Source organism: Hippocampus bargibanti, linkage group LG06 (assembly GCF_051943395.1).
Source record: "Hippocampus bargibanti isolate YZ-2025 linkage group LG06, ASM5194339v1, whole genome shotgun sequence".
In the NCBI taxonomy this organism is placed as follows: domain Eukaryota; kingdom Metazoa; phylum Chordata; class Actinopteri; order Syngnathiformes; family Syngnathidae; genus Hippocampus; species Hippocampus bargibanti.
The window spans coordinates 20,295,819-20,313,286 of record NC_142739.1 but is presented as its reverse complement, the minus strand read 5'-3'; the positions used below and the strand labels follow the sequence as shown (position 1 = coordinate 20,313,286).

The 17,468-nt window shown below is 40.0% G+C and overlaps 2 protein-coding genes and 1 non-coding gene across 5 annotated transcripts; 2 read left to right on the top strand and 1 right to left on the bottom strand.

Annotated features, from left to right (window-relative positions):
* Window positions 1-4: 4 nt before the first annotated feature.
* On the top strand, window positions 5-9,879 carry LOC148896711 (uncharacterized). Of its 3 annotated transcripts, none has more exons than XM_088998514.1 (7): window positions 5-423; window positions 746-865; window positions 1,434-1,608; window positions 5,879-6,011; window positions 6,169-6,235; window positions 7,829-7,963; window positions 9,747-9,879. In XM_088998514.1, exons 1-4 carry the CDS (start codon window positions 267-269, stop codon window positions 5,895-5,897), a joined length of 471 nt encoding a protein of 156 aa, XP_088854640.1. In that variant the 5' UTR covers window positions 5-266; the 3' UTR covers window positions 5,898-6,011; window positions 6,169-6,235; window positions 7,829-7,963; window positions 9,747-9,879. The 3 variants fall into 3 exon arrangements, with proteins under 3 accessions (XP_088854640.1, XP_088854639.1, XP_088854637.1); XM_088998513.1 differs by having other exon boundaries at window positions 5,879-6,019; XM_088998511.1 differs by having other exon boundaries at window positions 5,879-6,235.
* Window positions 1,786-15,580, bottom strand: notchl (notch receptor, like). Its single transcript, XM_088998508.1, has 11 exons — window positions 15,370-15,580; window positions 12,379-12,523; window positions 10,745-11,083; window positions 9,653-9,885; window positions 9,099-9,438; window positions 8,184-8,323; window positions 8,019-8,080; window positions 7,805-7,928; window positions 5,864-5,961; window positions 4,656-4,978; window positions 1,786-3,463 (listed from the first exon to the last, which is right to left on the bottom strand). Exons 1-11 carry the CDS (start codon window positions 15,491-15,493, stop codon window positions 2,944-2,946), a joined length of 2,448 nt encoding a protein of 815 aa, XP_088854634.1. The 5' UTR covers window positions 15,494-15,580; the 3' UTR covers window positions 1,786-2,943.
* A 1,527-nt stretch (window positions 15,581-17,107) lies between these two features.
* On the top strand, window positions 17,108-17,179 carry trnag-ucc (transfer RNA glycine (anticodon UCC)). Its single transcript has one exon. It is a non-coding gene; the product is annotated as a tRNA-Gly (tRNA).
* The last annotated feature ends 289 nt before the right edge of the window (window positions 17,180-17,468 follow it).

The following is a 17,468-nucleotide window of genomic DNA, read 5'->3' as shown; positions in this document are numbered from 1 at the left end:
ATGATCTTAATGTGATTATAGATTATTACATTGGCTATTCACGGCAAGCTTTTACCCATTTTCAAGTGGACAAAAGTTTGCTTGTGTTTTCGATATTCATTGCATGTCATGTGACTGCAAGTCGCCTGACCCCCGAATGGAATGTTGCTAGCTAAGATACCGTAATTTAATAATGCTATAATAAGACTTCAAAATATTCCATTTGTACCGCACAATGAAGATTTCGATAGTACTGAACGCTAGTCTGTCCAAGGCAAACAACCCTAATGTCATTTAAAAGTAAATCCAGGAGGCGAGAAGTTAAAGCGCAGTCTCCACAGGACGTTTACCATTTTTTTTTTTACCACAATCAACAAGAACGTGAAGATTTACAGTTGTTGGAGATGTTGCAGCTAGTTTTTCTTCTTGCGATTCCGCCTGTGGGTAAGTCAACTTTACCTTATCATAGAAGAGTTTAAGTTTTATTTTCATGCTAACAACTTGTTTTACATGTTCGAACACTAACATTCCATGTGCAAGGAATAATATATACTCTGATTCATTTTTTGATATAGTACTGTAGTTGCATGCAACAGTATATTTTCATGTATTTACTGTATATGAAAGACAATTTAGAGACCATATGGTGGGTCCGAGTCATCATGCTAAAAGCATGTAAAGACTGGGTTCATTATTTATTTATTTATTTATTTATTTATTTATTTATTTATTTATTTATTTATTTATTTATTTTTGTGCCCATCAGTTCCTCTTTTCTGCTACACATGTGTATTCCCCGCTATATCTCCACGGGAGTGCATCAAGTTTCCTATCATGTGTCCGGCTGGCCAAATCTGCTTGTCCAACAGGGCTGTAGGCCAGAAGGGTGAGATCCTCCACATACTTTCGAAAAGAATCAGAATGAAAAAATATATATATCAACATCTAATGGATTCAATTGGTTTATAAAAAATACATTACATTATAACTCGGTCTTTCACCCACTTGTGTTTGACCAGCTTCCTCTGTGTTGGAAAAAAACTTCAGCTACATGTTTTCTTTCAAAACTTAGCTTGTAGCAGACGTGCACATTCCACCATGATGTCTCTGATCCACTGGTGAAAAGGACGCTTTGATCCTCTCCTATTTCATCTAGAACTGCTTCATGTACAAAGGGTGCAAAAGTGCTTCTAAGTCTTGTGTTGTGTCACATTGTTTTTGTTTTTTTTTTACTTCAAGATGGCACCGCATGAGTGGCTGCCTTTACAGCAACTCCTGTTTTTTTTGTTTTTGCTGCTGTGAAATGTAAATTTCTCTACTACAGTATGAAACAAATAAAGGCCCATCTAATCTAATTTAATCAAATCTAATCACAGACATGCTATTAGGACACCTGAGAACTGTCTCAATCATTTGAAAAATAAGCACAATGTTTAAGAATGTCTTACTTTCAGGAGAATTCCGTGTGGTGACTTACGAGAAGAGCTGCATCTTGCCTGTTCTGTGCAGAGTATCAGACCAAATATCCCTCATGGGACTCAACTTCACCTTCACCAACACCTGTTGTGACACGCATCTGTGCAACGGAGCAGCTACAACTGCCATGCCCGTTGTCAGCTATAGTTGCTGGTCAGTGATTGTATTGGGGCTTTTTGTGTCATTTTTGAGCAGCTGAAATTTGTTTCTCCTAATGAATGGATGTGAGGCAGGTAAAATTATACCCTTTTTCTCAATAATTTATTTCTACCCTGCAAAAAACATTAAATTTGACATTATCTTTCCCAAGACACAAAAATGTCTGACTCATTTTGTGTAAATATATTTAATATAACGATCAATGCATAATAGGGAAACATGCTTAACTCATTCACTGCCATTCACAAATTTATTAAGGAATTGAAAATATGACTTAGAGTGCCATTCCTGAATTAATTCGGGTTTCCTTTGTTCTTGCTTGGGTGCCGGTAAAGCGCTGGCCAGATCTCCGGCAATGGTTTTCCCTTCCACAAGGGGGCAGCATTTCCCTTTTTTCCATGTTAGCACTTTGTTCCAACTCCAGCTGTTGTTAAAGCGCTATATAAATCAATATGTATTGCATTGTATTTTGACAGCCGCCCTCATTTCAATATCATATAACTCCAAACTCATATAACCAATGAATCTTTCTCATGAAAGAAGAGAGTCTAAGGTTTACGGAAGAGAATTACGTCCACTGAAGAAGGAAAAAAAATATGGTTGGCAAGATTCTTACTTTATTCTCAGAATTCTGACTTTAAAGTCAGAATTCAAGTCAGAATTTTGACTATAAAGTCAGACTACAAAGTCAGAATTCTGACTTTAACGTCAGAATTCTGACTTTATTCTCAGAATTCTCACTTTAAAGAGAATAAAGTCAGACGACAAAGTCAGAATTCTGACTTTATTCTCATAATTCTGACTTTAAAGTCAGAATTCTGAGAATAAATTCAGAATCTTACCAACCATATTTTTTTTTCTTCAGTGGCGCGAGTCCTCTTCCGTAAATGTTTCTAAAGCTGTATTGAATGTTTATGTAGTCCTAAAACTCATTATGCTTTGGGTCCTGCAATTTGAGTGACAATGACAAAGACCCCTGCACTGGGTTGGACGCATTTTTGCACGTCTGGCAGTGAATGAGTTAATGTAAGTCCAAGAAATGGGTTACACGAGACCAATGAAGGCGGCTGGAGAATGCTAAATTGTGATACATTTGAGTTTTTCATGGTATGAAGGTGAGATGGCTCCATTGCATGGAACTGGGCTGATTTTGTAAAGGAAGTACATCTTACAGTGCACACCTGCCTTATTTCATTTCAATATTTGCATCCATTAGCCATCCATCAATGTCTTATCCTTAAAAAGTTCACGTGCATGCTGGAGCCGCATATCCACTGCATAAACAGGACTTTGATTTGCAAATTATTCAATGGGTCCGCATGTTCCTTGCTACAAGGCCGTTTGTGTGGCATCATTGGGATGATTTGACCTCTCTCCCCTAGCTTTCGGCTCCGATCCTGAAGCGCTAACATTAGCTTGCTCTATTACGCTACTCCCATCGTTGCTTCCGCCATTCACAAGCGTCTGGTGATCCGACTGGTTTGCGGATTCCGGCGGAGGGGACACAATCACTCGTTCTATGTGCTCATTTGCCGTCCGTTCAGTCACAATCACGTAATTGGGTTCTAACTGGTGAGAGCTGGAACGGCGCTGCAAGGCGTGCTGGGTACATGAGAAGGAACGCTGCCGGGGAGTGGGCTGCGGTGATAGGAAGTGAGGCGTTACTGCTCTAGGGGCTTCCTGCAGCCTCTCTCGGTCTTCATCCTCTGAGGTGACCTCCTGCAGGGTGCTGATGGGCCGAGGCGAGCGGCCCATGACTCTTGGGGGCACCAGAGCGGTCGCTGATTGGTTGAGCTGTGGTCGCCAGTTTTGAGGGGGTGGGTATTGGACGCTGTTCATGGACCAGTTACTGTAAAGACATTATTTCAGTCGAATATTATCCTTGCATACATTATCTTTCACAAATTATGACAACAATTAGTTTATAAAATATTGAATTAGTACCTCAAGGTTCTATCTTTAGCACCCTTTCATTTCCCATTTACATTTGTTATTTCAAGTACAGTGATACCTCCCTCGGTTTACGAACCCCTTGGCAACGAACTTTTCGGTTTACGAACATTAAATTCATGAAAATTTTACCTTGGCATACAAACTATTTTTCGGGATACACACGGAGCTGCCACAATTAGTGATGTGTCATTTGCGAACGAGGCCGTTCTCCTAAAATAAAATGGCAACCGTGTTTTGGTCCTCTATTCCCCACCCCCAGTTGTCGGTTAATGCCATGTGATTGGTCAAGAACGCAGCAGTGGTGGGTGGGGGGGATTACAGACAGAGAGAAATGGCTGCCGACCTTTTTTGTCCTCTATTCCCCGCCCCCAGTCTTCGGTTAAAGTCATGTGATTGGTCAAGAACGTAGCAGTGGGGGGAGGTGGTTTAAACATTAAAGAGACAGGCAGACGACAGTGAGAGTTTCAACTTTGATAAAGGCAGAGTGTAGACTGCAAGGTTAAAATATCCCATTAATCAGACTCAACAAATAACCCGCACAAGCCATCTGTACACTTGATGCAGAAAGCTATCAACCCAGCTAAACAGAAAACAATTGATGAGGAACTGGATAAAATTATCACAGAGAAAGCACCTACAAGGGATCATTCCTCAAGATGGTGAAAGAAGAAGGTTACGTTCCTCATCACTCCATTCCATCAAGCTATCAACGACCATCACAAAGGTAAATAAAATGACTTTATTATACAGTGCAGTTTATTTCTTTAATTATTATACCATAGCACATTTATTATACCTAAAATAAGGTATATTTTGTGTAGTTTTAGCGCTTAGAAAATTAGAAAGTAGAAAATTATGTTTTATGGGGACCTGGGAATGGATTATTCTCATTTTAATGGTTTCCTATGGGAAATTAATTTTTGGTATACACACTTTTCGCCTTACACACTGGAACCAATTAAGTTCATAAGCCGAGGTATCACTGTTCCAGATAACACTGTGATTCGTGAAAAGTCAAATTGATATGATTAAATCGTTTAGTAGGTAATATATTTTCACCACTCACACACTTAACGTTTCACACATACCTTTGTGGCGGTGGAGTCATATCCCGATGTGGTACAATCCCTGAGAAAGATGCACTCCGTCCTTGTGTCCCAACCCATGGAGAGTACATAAGCGCCCGCTCCTCCCACAGCATATCGCCCGCTGCATCCATGGTAGCGGGCCCCCTCTGAATCTGGTGGGCTAGCAGGAGCTCCAGGACTTGGTGGTGTAAACCTTCCCTGGCCACATCTACGGGGCGACGGCCCCTACGGTCGTGGAGCTCCAAATTGGCACCATGGAGGAGCAGAAGCCTGGCGGTGTCGTAGCAGCCATAGAAGGCAGACAGGAAAAGGGGCGTCTCACCCTGATGGGTAAATACAGTACAGTAAAACATGTTTATTTATCCATCCATAATTTGAACCTCTTGATCTTCCCAAAATTATTCGGGAATTGAAAATTGTGACGTCGAGCGCCATCCGCGAATTTGTTCGGGTTTTGTTTTTTCTTGCAGGGGGTGCCGCTAAAGCGCCGGTCGGACCTCTGGCAATGTTTTTTTTCCCTTCCACGAAGGGGCAGCATTTGCCTTTTGTCCATGTTAGCGCTTTGTTACAGCTTCAGCTGTTGTTAAAGTCTATATAAACCAATATGTATGTATTGCATTGTATTGTGTACAGCCACCTCCATTTCAAGCTCAACTAACTCCAGAACCATATAATTTAGGAATTAACTTTTTTTCCTGATGAAAGAAGAGAGTCTAAGGTTTCTAATATGGTATTGAATATTTATGTAATCCTAAAACTCAATATTCTGTGAGTCCTGAAATTTGAATAAAAATGACAAAAGTCCTGGCACTGGAGTGGACACATTTTTGCACATCATCTGGCAGTGAATGAGTTAATTTATATGAGTGCAGTAGCACTTAGGGGATGATTTGTACTCGCACCTTGAATTTCCAATTCCAGCAGCTGATGTATTTTGTTTTTCTACTTCTTTCATTCTTTTCATCTTCCTTTCACAACTTTGCTGCTGTGAAATGTAAATTTCTCCACTGCGAAACTAATAAAGGTAAATCCAATCCAATCCATTTGGAGAAATAAAAAATGTAAGGCTGAACGTGGAAATCAGTTTTATACAATAATAAAATAATAATGCTAGTTCATATGCGTCACAATAAACAGGTATTCACTATATTTTTTTATATTAATTATTTTGTTTCTGGAGCAGTGTTAACATGAAGAACCAAGTGTACCTTATTATCTTGCAGGTCCACAGCAGCACCATAACGAATGAGCGTTCTGGTCAGGGAGAGATGATTCACTGAGCATGCCCAGTGCAGGGCCGACCTCCCTGGGAGAGGTCAAATGCGTTCCCGGTGGAGAGGGATGGGGATGGAAGAAGTGAGTGAGTAAGTCAGCCTATGAACAACCATTACACAACAGAGCCCAGAGCGAGAATGGAGGGATGTTTTTGGACATGGGCATACATGAAAAAGACAAGAGGAGAGAGGCAATGCCAGGAAACAAACTTAATGCTTCTTTGATTAACTTTGTTCAGAGTCAGAGAGAGGCAACAGAGGGGCTGCAAGGAGAAAGAGAGGGGAAGACATAGAAGGAAAAAGGGGGTAAGTTACTCTGTCTTCATAAGGAATTGTAACCATAAGCTATCCTTCTCCAAGATCACTGTGATCACTTCATTGCATTTGAGTATTACGTATGCATTGGGAAATGTTTCATTACATTTTCAAGGACAACCGACACCATTTTTTTGTTTCCTAACTGACATCAGAAAAACGTTTTATAGCATCTAAAATACCCAAAACACGCAGGCTGATTTTATTAGTCAAATGTAAAACACCAATAAAAATGAGTTAAAGTGTCCCAAAACTACTTCAAAATGACCCCGCAGATGCCGAGTTTTAGAAGGTCCCGCCCCCTTGTTCGTGACATCACGCCAGGACGTCTTGCCATGCTCTAGAATCAAAATAATGGCTTCAGATTCAGAGAAGATGCTTTCTTGTTACTCATCCAGCTATGAATATGATTCAAATAGTTTTGAAGAGGAAAGCATAAATGTTTGTAATCGATTAAAGAAGTCTTTCTGTATCATTTTGACGCGTCTGGACTCCAATGTAACATCCTAGAAAATGCACAAGATGGCGCCCAAGCGCCGTTGGAAATGGGCTGATTTGTCTGCTGGGAATTTGTGCCAACTAGTATCAAATAGTAGTCTGTGCAACACATAACGATTCACCATCGCGTTATTTATGTGTTTTCCTTCTAATTTCGCCATCAACACAGATCAACACAAAGTTTTCAGACCAAACAAAGTACCCAAAATGCATTGTGTGTCGCTTTCTTGGTCAGGGGGTCAGTAGAAGTCATTTGAAGCCATTTTACCAATTAGGGACACAACTTGTCCGGAGGCGTCGGTTGTCCTTTAAATGGTCTTGATCAGCAGTTCACAAAGTTTTGACAACTAGTAATGACTACAATCAGTACTTGTCAAATCAAACAAATAACTATATGGTCCAGTATCCATCTTCAGTAAACAGGTTATTTTTTATGGTCCACATGCTATGAAGAATGTACACTTTTTTTTTTCTCCTATTTATATATGCATATGTTTTAACATAAATAAGAAAATTAAACACCCCAGATTTTGTCATCTCAGTCATAGGCTAAGTCTTTATTTGACTTTCTGGTGGATCATGCTAACCTTAGCAGTTGTCATGCACTTGCTAACGTTAGCATATGTATGCCCACTCTATTCTCTCCAGTTGTGCATGTACATGTCTTTATGGAGCATATATTTTATTAAATGTTCATTTTTCAATACAAACCACGACAGGTTACTTATACGAGCCTTAAACATACATATATAAATCTTAAACATACTTATATAAGCCTTAAACATACATTCCATACAAAATATAGCACTGAATCAACTTACGAACAAATTCACCTTACGAACAACCGTTCGGAATGTATCTTGTTTTTAAATTGGGGAGCGTCTGTCTGTCCATTGCTACTATTGTATATTCACTATTATTCACACCTGTCATAACTTTGCTGCTGTGAAATGTAAATTTCTCCACTGTGAGACAAATAAAGGTACATCCATCCAATCCATTCCAATTCGATTTCTACATTTCAAATGTATTGATGAGTATAATGAGAATGAAGTATCTCACCAGTATGATCCGTGTTGTTGACAGACACTCCAGCTCTGAGCAGCTCAAGAACCACTCGATCTAGTCCGCTGCGCACCGCACGGATCAAGACCACAGAACCGTCCGGGCCACACCACTCAGCAGACTGACCACCAATTGCAGAGCATATGTGACATTTATGTATGAGCAGGAAACAAATGTAGTCTGATAAAAAATAAAAATCATGCACACAAACCTGCTGAGGTGGACTGAGCAGAGGGGGAGGCATAGAGTTCCGGTCCCAGCCTAGAGTGGAAGCTGATGGGAAATGTAAAAAGTGTTGGAGTGACTGATTGACAACTTTGACATCTCCTCCTAATGCGAAGATGTACGTCAGGTCTTGTGTTGGTTGTTATCTCACCTGATGGTTGTCTACGAGGTTGCGATCCTCCCGGCCTGTAGTGTTTGTTGTCCTCCTGCCGTCCAACCGTCCTCACGTCCTCCAAGGAGCTCTGCGTGAAGTCTGTGTCACTAGCCATTTCCTGGTCTCTTTTGAGAGGCCTGAGGAAGACACGGTTAACATTAAGTATGACAAATCAAAATGCCTAGACCTTTATTTGAGCAGTGTGACTTCTCTCTGATTTATACCTTCTTGCTGGACTACAACCTTCTCCATAGAATCTTCTTAAGGAATAGGCCCTTTTTGAAGTCTACAACTGAGAACTACAATTTTCTCTGAGGGACTGGATCCTTCTCTTGTGATTCACACCTTCTTTCTGAGGTACAACATTCTCTAGGGATCTTACTCTTTAAAAAAATAGTACTTTCCTCTGAGACAATCAGCTTCTTTCTGACAAACAACGATTTATTTTGACTACAACCGCTTCATGAGAACTATTTACTTCTCTGTGGCAATACAACCTCTCAGTCCCAGTACAGTCCCTTCGGATTAAACACTTACTCGGGACTATAGCCTTCACCGGACATTAGAACCTTCTCAGGACTAATACTTTCTCCTGCGATTGAAAACGTCCCACAGGCCTGAAGCCTTCTTTTTGAATTAAAACCTTATCTTGAAGTTAGAACCTTGACCAGGGACAAGAATCTAGTCTCTGGACAAAAACGTTCTCTCAGGAGATAAACCACCCTTGGGCCTTAGACCTTTCTCTTTGAACTAGTACTTTTTCATGGGACTAAAACCTTATCTGGGGTTTAGAACTTTCTCTCGGTTTGGATCCTCTCTCAGAAATAGTTCCTACCTTCTAGGTCTAAAACCTTCTCAGTGAATAGAGTAACCGATCCCAATCTTTTAAAAAATAGTACGTACTAGTCTCACCTCATTCTCATAGCGTCCTCTCCCAAGGGTTCCCTCCTCCTCTTTTTTTCAGTCTCCTTGGCTTTCTTCTTCTTTCTTAGGCCCGTTTTGTCTCTATTTTTGTCTTGCTCCCGACCCAGCCTCCCTCTCGCATCCTGCTGGCTAGCGGTTGTCGTCCAGGCCTTGGGGTTGCTATCTGTGGTTGTGGAGCGATGGCTCACCCGCTGGCCTCCTGCTCTGTGACCGCTCCCTTCTCTCTGCCGCCTCACACGCCGAACCACCAGGAAGACCACCAGGGCCAAAGCCAGCAGCAGGCCCATGGCTATGGCAACTACAGCCCACAGCCAGGCTGGCGTTGGCTCTTTAACAGAAAACAATGGAGAAATGTGTCAACTCTGAGTTTGAAAATTATGCCCACGAAGCCTGTTTCCCTGAGCAACTTGAAATTTCATAGAAATGTATAGCACAACTAAAGTAACAAAAGAAAAATCTCAAGAATCCATGGCTGAAAAGACACAGGAAGTCTGTCATTTTGCTTTGAAGTGCATACAGGAAACTGCATTTGACAATGCTACCTTTGACATTCTGTTTTCTGTCCCCTTCCCCTTCCTGCTCGTCCCGGCTTCCTATTTCATCCTGTACACCTCGAATGGTGATGACGACCTTCAGCTCTGGCAGAGCTGGATAGGCAACGGTCCTCCGCGACATGACTGCCCTGAGGAAGCTGGCCGCCTCGGTGGCATGAGGGAAACAGGTCGAGGGCTGGCGGGAACATGGACGGTTGTCCACTTGAAGAAAAATCAGGCAGCTGGGACACATGGAGATATTATTGAACATGCGGTCATAAAAATAAAATAAAATAATCAATATTGACTTGTACTGTCCATTTTCCTGATCTAATGCCATTGTATTATCATTAACCCATTCACTGCCAGACGTGCAAAAATTTTGAATACTAAAAAATTTGAATAATAGTGAATATACAATAGTAGTAAAATTTAAGACTACATAAACGTTCAATGCAGCGTAAGAAACCTTAGACTCTCTTCTTTCATCAGAAAAATAAAGTTAATTCCTCAGTTGTATGGGTCTGTAATAATATGAGGCGAGGGAGGCTGTACAAAAGGCAAATGCTGCCCTCTCGTGGAAGGAAAAAAAACATGGCCAGAGGTCCGCCGAGCACTTTATCGCCCCACCAAGAATGAATTTGGGAATGGCAGTGAATTAGTTAAAAAAAGTCTTAAGAAATGCAATGTCAATTCAAGATTTTTATATGCATTGTTACCTTTCCATTTGAATATAACTTGTTCATTAAAAGATTATAAAATATTGAAATGAGCTGAATGGAGAACCCCAGGGCTGTGTACTAGAACCACTGGTTTTCCTTACCTATATAGTCTATCGTCTGAAGAAATGCAATACCAATTCAATATTTTTATATGTATTGTTACCTTTCCATTTGAAGATAATTTGTTCATTAAGAGATAGTAAAATATTGAAATGAGCTGAATGGAGAACCCCAGGGCGGTGTACTAGATCCACTTGTTTTTAATTATCTGAAGCACAATACAATATATCTTGATTATATAACACTTTCTCACATCCGCTAGAGCTATAACAAATCTGTTATCCCCACTTTATTCAAAAACGTTTTGCGCAGCACTCACCCATTAGCATCGCCTGCTGATGTCTTTGCCAACAGATCAACGAGCTGCTGAGGGTCGAAGTCGAACAAGCTCCTGTCTACAGCCAGTGGCGCAGAGCCCCTAAGTACCAGGGATGTCCGCAGCAGGATGCTGAGTGCCCACAGCAGCGACGTGTTCGCAAAGGTGAAGCCTGCCCCTTTGTGCGGAATGGCAGCGTGCACCACCAGGGTGCCCTTGGCCCACAGGACACTCTGATGAGCTGAGCAGTCACTGCCATCCCAACCACAGGCGGCGTTGTCACAGCCCTTGTCACACTGAGAGTTGGCGTAGTGGTTGCGGCAATATGGTATGTGGCCTGGACTAAAAAACAAAGTGTCTCATTTAGTCAGTACACTTGCACAACACTTTGCGGCAGTGAGAAATGAATGCTGACCTGTCTTTTTAGCCATAAACTAATTTTAACATAATTTTAAAATAAGTTAAATTATTGCACAAATGTTTTAAAGGAAAACCGACGTCACTTTTTTGTTTTTTAACTGGCATCAGAAAAACGTTTTATAGCATCTAAAATACTTTATTTGAGTACTATAATACTATATTTTTAGTCAAATGCAAAACACCAATAAAAATGACTTAAAGTGTCCCAAAACTACTTCAAAAGTTTCAGTTTCAGAAGGTCCCGCCCCCTTGTTCGTGACGTCACACCAGGACGCCTTGCCTTGCTCGAGAATCAAAACAATGGCTTCAGATTCGGAGAAGATGCTTTCTAGTTACTCATCCAGTTATGAATATGATTCAAATAGTTCTGAAGAGGAAAGCATAAATGTTTGCAATCGAAAAAGAAGTCCTTCCGTCTCATTTTGAGGCCTCTGGACTCCAATGTAGCACCAAAAAAATGCACAAGATGGCGCCCAAGCTCCGTTGGAAATGGGCTGATTTGTCTCCTGGGAATTTGTGTCAACTAGTATCAAATAGTAGTCTTGGTGCAACACACGATTCACCATCGCGTTGTTTGTTTTTTCCTTCTAATTTTGCCATCAACACGGATCAACATGAAGTTTTCAGACCAAACAAAGTACCCCCAATGCATCGTGTGTCGCTTTCTCATTCAGGGGCATTCCAAACGTGACGTCACGTCAGGCATCGTCATCAACTCAAAAACAAGACTTCCTGAATATTCAGCGCGAGTCTTAAAACGTAAAATATAGCTATATGCCGTGGAATCTTTGTAAAATACGCTCAGTCGAAGTCATTTGAAGTGATTTTACAAATTATGGACACAACTTGTCCGCCCGGAGGTGTCGGTTGTCCTTTAAATGAAATAAAATCATGACAAATAAATACATTTTCAAATTTGAAAAAAAAAAACATTAAAAATTAATATTTCACAAAAGTAACTTTTTTTTCTTTAATGAAATAAAAAATAATAATATATGGTAATAGAAAAAAAATCAATAATACAATACGTACATCCTAATTTGTATAGTGCTTTCACAACACCTGCAGCTGTAACAAAACCCTTCACATAATAGTCAACATAAAGCTAAATAATAAACACAACAGGAACATAAAAACATCAACAGTTGTGCAATCCTAACGACAATAACATTGTATCTAACCATCAACAATCCATTTCTCATGATTTGAGGTCTTACTTGCAGTGTCCCCTTTCTTTGAGACAATCCATTCCATCTCGGAGACACTCGGGCTCCATGCACTCTCTGTCACATGACCCATCCCCAAATTTGTCTTTACACTTTCTGCTTGCGGGACATTGACCCCATGGGTCACTGGACAACACTGCGGAAACACCGAAGAACAACATCCACTGCCATTAATCCATTTTCACATTTAAAAGCTTATTGATTTCAGTGAAATATTTATTGGAGAATTTTTGTAGTTCAAAGCACTAACTCACTGATGTACAACAAAGTAACTTTTATGAACCCTGAAGCATCAATTAAAACAAAAACTCAACAAGTCGCTTTTTCCTAATGCAAAAGGAGGACATTGGGGGCGGGGCTCATTTTTTTGTGAACAAAATAAAAACAATGAAAAAAACACATTTTCAGACCACATTACCAAAAGTGACATCACTGTTTTTTTACACTCAATTTGAATATGCGTACTGCTTTTTTTTTGGTAATCGCACCATCTGCGTGGGTGACACAAATAACGTCTTTCATTGTTTTTCGGCATGCATGCTGGCAACACAAGACGTAACGAGTGCTTCCTGATCTTGGTGTGTTAAATGCGAACAGGAAGCGAGGCCAGGGGGACCTGACATCAACAGGAAGTTTCCACCAATAGCAAACGGGAAACCAAGACGACGCTGGATAAAGGTTACAGTTGGTTGCTATGGCGACCGGGTATGTGATGGAGAGGGACAATGGGTCTTGGCAGGTGGGTGTGACTCAAAAAAACATACAAAGTCCTGAGTGAAGCGTGAAGTTGTCATTCCAATAATAACCCTAATAGAACATTGATATGTATTCGACTGTAAAAGAAAATATTTTCAGTCATTTCGTGAACTGAAACTGTGCAATATTGGTGGTAGAAATGTTCAATATTGGTGCAATATTGGTTGTTCTGCTCGATACAGTTTGTAAATAGTGTATAAAGCCATCGTCTTCAGGCCCATTTAAAATCTTATTACGGTGCTACCTTGGCTTACAAACTTAATTGGTTCCCAGAAAGTGTGTATACGGCGAAAAGTGTGTATTCCAAACATAAATTTTCCATAGGAAACCATTAAAACGAGAATAATCCATTCCCAGGTCCCCATAAAACATAATTTTCAACTAAATAAGCCTTACAACCACACAATATACCTTATTTTATCTATAATAAATGTGCTATGGTATTGTAATTCAACGAATAAACTGTACTATATAATAAAGTTGTTTTATTTACCTTTGTGATGGTCGTTGACGGCTTGATGGAATGGATAGCTTTTTTCATCAAAAAAGATGTACAAGGAGCTCTGGGTTGTACATCTTAGAAGTTGTAATAACAGAAACATGTGCAGGCAGACACACTAGAAACTTCATTAATAGCTGGTTCCCTTGCTTGTCTTTTCTCTTCAAATTGTACAGATGGCTTGTGCGGGTTATTTGTGGAGCCTGATTGATGGGATATTTTAACCTTGCTGTCTACACTCTGCCTTTGAAACGAGTCCAAATTTCACAGTGTTTTCTATTTTCTCACCATTTCACTTTAGTTTTTTTTCACTTTTGTTTTTTTGTTTCAAGCTCTGTCGTCTCCCTTTCGTGTGTGTGTATTTCTGTTTCTGTAACCCCTCTCCCCGCTCACTGCTGCGTGTGTCCCCTCCCTCCTCTACCACGGGCCTTGACCAATCATGTGCGGCTTTAACCGATGACTGGGGACGGGGAATAGAGGGGAAAAAATCCGGCTGCCATTTTAGGAGCTCCAAGAACCAGCTCGTGCGCGAACGACACATCACTCATTGTGGCGCTCCGTGTGTTTCCCGAAAAATAGTTCGTATGCCAAGATTATATTCTTGCAAATTTAACGTTCGTAAGGCGAAAGGTTCGTTAGAGTACAGCGTTCGTAAGCCGATTTATCACTGTACTATCTTTGATCACATGGCGAATATAGTACTTTTATCACTTTTATCCAGTTATTCTTGACAGCACTAGTGTCAAAACTCGTGTCATTTTATATTGTCCGCAAAAGCAAAATCCTGTCTATCAGCTGGCATGATCCTTGCTAAACAGTCATGTGGAATAGATAATGTTGAGATTGTGCAATATTGTTATTACTATTATTATTATTTGTATTTCAGTCTCCTGACATTTTCATTTGTCCATAGAATACTTGTTTTATCATTTCACCCCCCCCCCCACACTTTCAATTTTGCTGCTGTAGATTGAAAATTTCACCATTGTGGGATTATTAAAGGCTTTCTGATTCGAATGTTGAGACCTCGTAGACATTCACATGAACAATAATGGTTATAATGGTACAAACATTCCTCAGTAAATCATAAATCAGATGAGACCACGAATACAACTAAATCTGAGGCTTGAAACCTTTCATGTTTCAGGAAACAATGACATGTAAATGCACTGAGTGCATTCTTAAGCACTGAACATAAATAAATTATAAATGTATTACCAAAAAGAAGTCAAAGTGACCCAAATGGAGTTGTTGTTTGGTTTCATTTTAATTTTTTTAAATTGATGCTTTTGGGATTTCAAAATTAAATTCTACCTGCCGATTATAATTTTAACCTACCTATTTAAAATGGCATTTTCTGTGTAGCTCTATCGCTTGTTTCTATTAAAAATTGTATTTTATTTATTGTATTCTATTTGTAATTGTATTTTATTCTAGTATCTATGCTTGTCTGTGACTGTAAAGTGTCCTTGAGAGCTTTGAAAGGGGCTTAAAATAAAATGTATTATTATTATTATTGATGATTTTTTTTAGCCCCAGTAGGCATCCATGCGTCTATCCATCCATCCATGTATCCATTTAGCGACAGTCTGATATCCGTTTTCCCCACAAAACTGTTTGTCTTTTTTCTTTTCTTTCATCCATCAATTATTTAAAAATCAAACCATCCCATAATAATTTAATAGTGCATTACATGATCCAAAGATGGGCGGTTTCCTGCCCGTTACCTTGTCTTGTACAGCTCAGTCCAAGAAGAATGGAAATGTGCAGTGTCCACATCATCTTCAGCACATCCAGCCGCTTACTACCACTTTTTTTTACCAAACCAATTTTACACTTATAACACTTCATAGAGCTGCCTACAGCAGCAGCACCTTCTTCTCAAAACCCGCTCCAGTTTGTTCACAAGACCTTTTCAATTTTGTTGTTTCCCGGAAGCTCTTGCGGATATCTGGACGACTTCCTGCTACTGTGTGCAGAAGAATACAAGCGTCTGTGACTCACAATGTCAAATGCATTGGCAAACGAAAAAAATGGCGCGCAATGTTAACAATGCTGCTTTAAAAGTTCATTTCTACAAAAATACCCTGTTTTCCCATTACAATAATGCTCATATTCTGTTGAAAATGTATTTAAAAACTTTTTAGTTCATTGTCAGGGGACTTACTGAAATTCAAAGGGATGTGCTTGTGCCACAGTTTTTATGCACTTTGAAGTCAGACGGCACAATATATTTAAAATGTTTTCAGCGAAAAAATAACATGTTCAAAGCATAATGCAAAAACGATATTTCGGATAAATAGGCATTGGGTTTAATTGTTCTACCCGGGTCTGTGTGGGTTTTATCAGGGTGTTCTGGTTTCCTCCCACATTCCAAAAACATGCATGGCAGGCTGATTGAAGACTCAAAATTGTCCCTAGGTATGAGTGTGAGCATGAATGACTGTTCATGTCTGTGTGCCCTGTTATTGGTTGGCAACTGGTTCAAGTTCTCCTCAACCTACTGCCCGAAGACAGCTGCCGTAGGCTCCAGCAACCTCGTGAGGAAAAGCGTATCAGATGATCTGTTTTTTTATTTGTTATATTAAATAATTGAAAAACAGATAAATAACTCAAGGAAGATAAAAAATCTGGAAAAAAAACAGGGAAAAAATGAGATGCCTTACATCAGAGGTGCTCACCCTTTTTCAGTATGCTGTTAGCTATTTAACTAACTAGCTGGCTATCTAGCTGGCTATTTATTAGCTATCTATCTATTAGGTGCCTATCTAGCGAGCTATCTATTAACTAGCTATAATAATACAGTAAAGTCTCGTCATATCGATATTCTCGGGAGTCTGAAAAAATATCAATATAACCGGGACTATTGATATATGCGCGCATTTAATTTTGTCCTTGCATTCATAGAAATAGTATCGTAATAAGCGGTACTATCGATATAACCGATATCGATGTAACGAGACTTTACTGTAATATAATAAAAAAAAAAAAAAATCATCATCATAATAATAATAATAATAATAATAATAATACATTTCATTTCTAAGCGCCTTTCAAAACTCTCAAGGTCACTTTACAGTCACAGGATACTTTTTTTCTGTGGGTGAGCAGCGGCAGCCATTAGCTAGCTAGCTTTCAATCTGCAGTATTTGAGTTATTCCGGGTTGAGTGAACGCTGGCGCGTGTGGGTGCCGCTGCTCACTCTCTGTCTGTAAAGTGACCTTGAGGATTTTGAAAGGCGCTTATAAATGAAATGTATGATGATGACGACTTTTTCAGTGTGGGAACTACTTTTGAAATGACCAAGTCAAAATTATCGACCCATTATATTTATTGAGAAATATATTGAGGATTCTTAAAATTTATGTTGATGTATAACCGCGACCCTTGTGAAGAATATGCGTAGTAGATTATTAATAGTGGGATTTGTTAAATTATACGGTATAATATATTGACAAAGTATAAGCGTTGGTGGTATAGTGGTGAGCATAGCTGCCTTCCAAGCAGTTGACCCGGGTTCGATTCCCGGCCAACGCAGGAATGTAGAAACAATCAGTGGGGCCACAGGGAGGGGTCCTCTGCCCCCCCCAACCTGAGAGTAGGGACCTATCCTAGCTGTGTCCGGCGCCACCATATCTGGACATTAGGGATATATAAATGGGGCCGATACGACCAGTCAGACTTTAGTTCGCTGACGAAGCCTCTTGGATAGGAGGCGAAACGTCCGAAACCTTCACTTTTGTACAGATGACGGCTGAAGAAACCTTCTCATCGATGGACCACTCCTGTACGACTGAGAGCTTACACAGACGTATTGACAAAGTAG